This window comes from Otolemur garnettii, unplaced genomic scaffold (genome assembly GCF_000181295.1).
Source record: "Otolemur garnettii isolate 467f Iridium unplaced genomic scaffold, OtoGar3 scaffold00219, whole genome shotgun sequence".
Lineage (NCBI taxonomy): Eukaryota > Metazoa > Chordata > Mammalia > Primates > Galagidae > Otolemur > Otolemur garnettii.
This window is the reverse complement of record NW_003852614.1, coordinates 252,219-257,597: the sequence shown is the minus strand read 5'-3', so window position 1 is coordinate 257,597 and position 5,379 is coordinate 252,219. Positions and strand designations below refer to the sequence as shown.

Sequence of the window (5,379 nt, the reverse complement as noted above, 5' to 3'; positions counted from 1 at the left end):
TGAAAGTATCAGTCTTTTACATCAAATTTGCTTGAATCATTGGCTGAGTCAGAATTAACACTTGTTTAAAATCAGAATGTTCTTCCTCATCGTTTTGGCCACCAGTTCTGTCTTTGAAATACAATCACTTGAATTTAGTTGCTCAGAATTAATCCATCAACCTTGTAACTATTTTTGTACGAATAAAGTTGATTACACTTTTTTAGACGCCTTTGTCATTTATGTTAAAACCTACATTATTGGCTAGGTAACTAACGGATACCACTTTGGCAAAAATGTATCCATTCTGAGTATGAGTTTCTTTCTACTGTTCCGCTAGACTCTTAAGAAACTTGGACACTCCTGCCACGGAGAATGTCCTAACTGGGAGTGGGTTGATCGAGCTATTCGCATGCGCTCTAGACAAAATCGTGTTTGTCGCAATGGGCCTCACGCGGAAGGTTACATAAGAGTTACGATTTGATTATACATAGTCATTTTGTTGGTAGCTGGTTACCGGGATACCTCCGCGTGGGTACTTGATTGTAACAGAAAGTAGTTCCGGCCCGTGTTGTTCGGCCGAGGAGCCGTCGCCGCCATTTCAAGACCGTAAGAGGTAGATGGCCAACCAGAGTTCCTAAGGTTCAAAACCTGTAACTGCTGCTGCTGCTTAAGCCTTCTAAAGCACTGGTACGGCTGCTGCCCTTGTACTACTACCTCCAGAAACGTTCTTGCCGGTAGTGGCAGCAGCGGCAATCAATCATCCCTTTTTCCATCTCAAGAAGCTCCAGATGGCGTCTTCCGTGGGCAACGTGGCCGACAGCACAGGTACCGGTGTCCCGTTCTACCTTGGCAGATACCCCTTTGGGGGTCTCGCGCTGTCCTCTACTTCTCATCACTCCCTCCCTTCCGTTAAACCACCCCCGTTACATCAGTGACATTGCTGAGCTTTTCGTGGTCTGCTGGCATCTGAGCGGGTTTTCTGTTGTTGTCTGCTCATTGAACGTTTCCTCCTCCTTGTTTGCTCTTTGCTTCTTTTTTTTTGGTATTCCATAAATGTTTCTAACCTTCTCGGGACGCCTTTGCCATATATGCGCGCTTAGACTGTCTCGGAATGGACCGCATTGGAATCCCTGTCCTTTCACTCTCCTTCGCAACTGTTTTCTCCCCTAATTCTAGTTATCGCTTCTCCTTTCTCCCCTCCTCCTCCTCCTCCTCCTCCTCCATCATCCCTTTCCCCTTAGCCAGATTTGGTTCTTCTTTGCTATTCTAGGGCGGGGGTTGCCATTCCGATGTAATCATACCCTCACTTTGCATCACCCAAGGACTAGCAAAAGCTCTACAAGTAACCTCGGGTAGAGGGGATATTGAGCATCACCGTGCTGGGCAGCGCCTTTTGTGTTGTTGTTTTTTATTTTTTTTTTCCGGGTTGAGAGGTCCCGGTTTAGATTGGAAATTTCCAGGGATTCCCTTTGCCATCGCCCAATTCCACCCACTGCCGCCAGCCTGAATTTCCCACTCTTCCCTCCCTCCCTGTCCACGGAGAACCACACCCTTTCCTTTGCTACGTTTACAGTCCTATGGTCCACTTCCTATTCTTGGGGGAGAAACCACCCTGGTGCTGAAGCTTTGGTGTTGACCACCCTGCCTGCCCAATTCTCGCTTTGTGTTACTTTCTTGATGTATTCCTCCGCCGCCGCTTCTGGGTTTTCCATCCCCATTCTTTAGCCCGGTATCGCTTTATTCATAGGGTGTGTATTTTTTTTTTTTAAGTTTCCATCCCTGCTTGAAGAGTTTGTAAAGCAACTGGAGTGTAGCTGCACAAGCGCAAGGTGTTTGCCCTTTTAGACCATTCAGTCGCGAGCATTTGATACTAAGAATTAGAAAACAACCAAATTATAGGAGTGTTCTTCAGCTGCCTTTTCATATTGAGGCTATTGGGGCGGGAGGGGATGGGGAACAGAACTGCTGTTCTGAGGTTTCTCACGCGGTTATTTTTTGGTTGTTTCTCAGTTGAGATATGTCACAGGTTTTAGTTACCGTTTTTGGACATTGTGCAGTGAGTAATAGGTGAATCGTCAATAAGTATCTTAGAATTGTAGGGAGCGGGATTGGTAATTAGTCCGTGCTCATGTCCGCCTGGCAAACCGCGCCCCTCTCCCCGGTCCCCGTGATTTTCAAAAATTGAAGATTCTGTATTAGCTTGCTCTGTCTCTTTTTGAGAGATAGGATCTCGCTCTGTCGCCCACTTGGAGTGCGGTGGCGCGATCATAGCTCACTGCAGCCTCGAACTCTTGGGCAACTCATAGCTTGCCCTTTTCTACATGTTATTTCATTTGAGGAAGTTGTCATTAGAAGTGCAAATCTGTTAAGTATAGAGTATAAATGTCTTAACACAATAATTAAGTAAATGAGGTGAAGACTGTATTAACTCCTTTGATGTAAGCATTCCTAATTGCATATAAAAGCAGCACATTGTACCCCATAAGGGCATCAATGTATACATGATCTGTGTGTTTATGACTTAATAAAAGAGTGCTAAAATAACAGATAAGCGGCTATAGAAAGTGACCAAGTAAGATGTTTAAAATAAGGAGCTAGGAAGTTCTAGAGACTTGTCTAAAATATAATTTTCTGGTTTCTGTTCGAGCTATAACCTCCCCCAGATTTGGGTGCAAGTTAGTCTGCTCTTTGTGTTTCTGGTTAGCTGTACATTCTGTCAGGAAATTTACTTGCTTTCCCGAGTATCTAGACAGGGGTCCTCAAACTTTTTAAACAGGGGGCCAGTTCACTGTCCCTTAGACCATTGTAGGGCCCGACTGCGGGCCCCGGGACCAGTTGGCTGCTAAGCAGGACAGGCAGCAGCGGCAAAAACACCCGGCGGGCCGATAAATGTCCTCGGATAAATGTCTTCGGCGGACCGCTTGCGGGCGGTAGTTTGAGGATGCCTGATCTAGAATACTCATCAGCCCTAACGATTGGGGATCTAGGCTCAAGTTTGAGCTTGTCACTGTAACCTTGGTAGTAGCAATTTGTCCATGTTTTCCCATTCCAACCATCTAGTGAAAGTGCTGTGGTCGAATTCTCAGTAATGTATCACTGTTCAATTATTTACAGTTGAAACTTAGGCAGATTTTTTTTTCTTAAGGCTTTATACCCTTTGTGTATCTAAATTAAGTCACCTATTACAACTATATAGTTATTCTGTTGCGCTTTATCAAATATACTTTAGTATCCTTCCCCGTTTTTGTTTTTTTTTTTTTAACTTTTTTAGCGTTGCAGTTGAGGTAACTGCTTGTTATGTAGGATTGTTTGGAATGGTCTTTATCCTTTAGTTAGTTAATGCTAGAGCTCTTTGGAAAATGTTAGTGCTAAACCAGCGTGGGTGGGATTTAGTTAATTTGGTCTCTGAATTTGGGATGGTAGAGGAGTAATATAATCTTGGGTCATTATTTAAATTTTGTTTGATTCCTTTAAATATCTTGGCTTTGGACGATTGGATTGATCTTGTTTATCAGCTGTTTTAAAAATAGCACCCTGACTTTTAGGCCCCTCCCAAGGCTTGTTTTTAGTGTTGCCTTTTTAAAAAATGTGTATAATATATAAACACATCAGTATAATTTCAAGAGTTAAAAACACATATGGTGCCCCCACTGAGGTTAAGAAATAGATTGTTATTATTAACAATTAGATTGTTACCACAAATTCAACCTAAAACATGGGATAAAATATTAAGTTTCCCAGTAGGTTATTCTGACATTGTTAAGAATTGCAAATCACACATTTAATATTTTGTTTCTGTATGTTAAAGTATAAGGAATAATAGTCAGTGACTCTTTAGATGGTACCTATCATTTATAATTTAAAAGTACAAGATACTGGGCAGTGCCTGTGGCTCAGTGGGTAGGGTGTCGGCCCCATATACTGAGGTTGGCAGGTTTGAACCCGGCCCTGGCTAAACTGCAACAAAAAATAGCCAGGCTTTGTGGTGGGCACCTGTAGTCCCAGCTACTTGGGAGGCTGAGGCAGAAGAATCGCCTAAGCCCAGGAGTTGGAGGTTGCTGTGAGCTTTTATGCCACGGCACTCTACTGAGGTCTATAAAGTGGGACTCTGTCTCTAAAATAAATAAATAAATAAAGATAAAAGTATAAGATATTTTTGCTCATTAAATGTAATCTCATTTGGAAGTAAATATTCCTTTCTAGTTTGAAAAAAGAAAGTGTTAATGGGTAAGTTCTAAAAATGCCAATTCTGCACCTTATGTTAACTTGGAGATGTAAATAATGTGCAGGACACTCTAGTGCTTTACATAGTTTCAAGCATTTTCATCTTTAAGTTTAATATACCATATTTTTACATTTTTTGGTTTGCATTTCTAACTTTTTGTTTTCCCCCCTCCTTTCCTCAAATGTTTTGATGATTCTCCAGAACCAACGAAACGTATGCTTTCCTTCCAAGGGTTAGCTGAGTTGGCACATCGAGAATATCAGGCAGGAGATTTTGAGGCAGCTGAGAGACACTGCATGCAGCTCTGGAGACAAGAGCCAGACAATACCGGTGTGCTTTTATTACTTTCATCTATACACTTCCAGTGTCGAAGGCTGGACAGGTAGGAGATATGGGGAGGGTACTTACTGGTGATTGCTACCTCTGGGTGCTGAGCTTGAAAAATGATACTTAAATATTTGAACTTGAAATTTTTCCAGTACTGGGTTTCAACTGAGCAACGAAAGCACATCTGCTCTATTTCATCTGCTCTATTGCCCACTTGCGACATGCCCAGCTGCCAGTTTTTGTCCCTCTTTTTGTGGTGGTGGTTATATTATCAGCATGACTAGAGACCTTTTCTAGATTTTTTTTTTCATCTGCTGCTTTCCAAACTCTGTTCAGGTAATAAATTATTCTTAGTGTTACATCTGAGCCTCCAGTCTCACCTTTTAAGACCTTTCAGATTGAGAGACTGAAATGTTCAAAAATGATGGTTTTATATACTGTGGTAGGAGATGCATATATGGTTCACGTTGGGAATACAGTCATTAAATTGTTACAATGTGTTGCTTTTAACTGATCAGTTCAATTAGGAGGAATAGAAGAATTTGTGTTTTGTCCTTTTATTAAGTCATCATTCTGACATGTTTAGATGTTTAAAAATGTCATTAAATCTTATCAACAAACGGAAGATGAGACTTATGTACATAGCATTTTTATTTTTTTTTTCCTGAGACAGGGTCTCTGTTGTCCAGGCTAGAATGCCATAGCCTCTGCCTATCTCACAGCAACCTCAAACTCTGGGCTCAAGTGATTCTCCTGCTTTAGCCTCCTGAGTAGTTGGGACTACTCGTGCCTGGTACAATGCCTTGCTAATTTTTCTTTTTCTTTTTTCTTTTTTTTTTTTTTTT

At 41.7% G+C, this 5,379-nt stretch overlaps 1 protein-coding gene across 3 annotated transcripts in view; it reads left to right on the top strand.

The window, feature by feature from the left end:
- Window positions 1-536: 536 nt before the first annotated feature.
- The window catches only part of OGT (O-linked N-acetylglucosamine (GlcNAc) transferase), a 63,709-nt gene continuing 58,866 nt past the window's right edge, over window positions 537-5,379 (top strand). For 2 of the 3 annotated variants that reach the window (XM_003801739.2, XM_023508035.1), the window contains exons 1-2: window positions 537-807; window positions 4,409-4,589. In XM_003801739.2, coding sequence (XP_003801787.1) covers window positions 771-807; window positions 4,409-4,589 — 218 coding nt within the window. In that variant the 5' untranslated portion in view covers window positions 537-770. The remainder of the gene's footprint in view (window positions 808-4,408; window positions 4,590-5,379) is intronic. The other variant, XM_003801740.3, reaches the window with a different exon arrangement.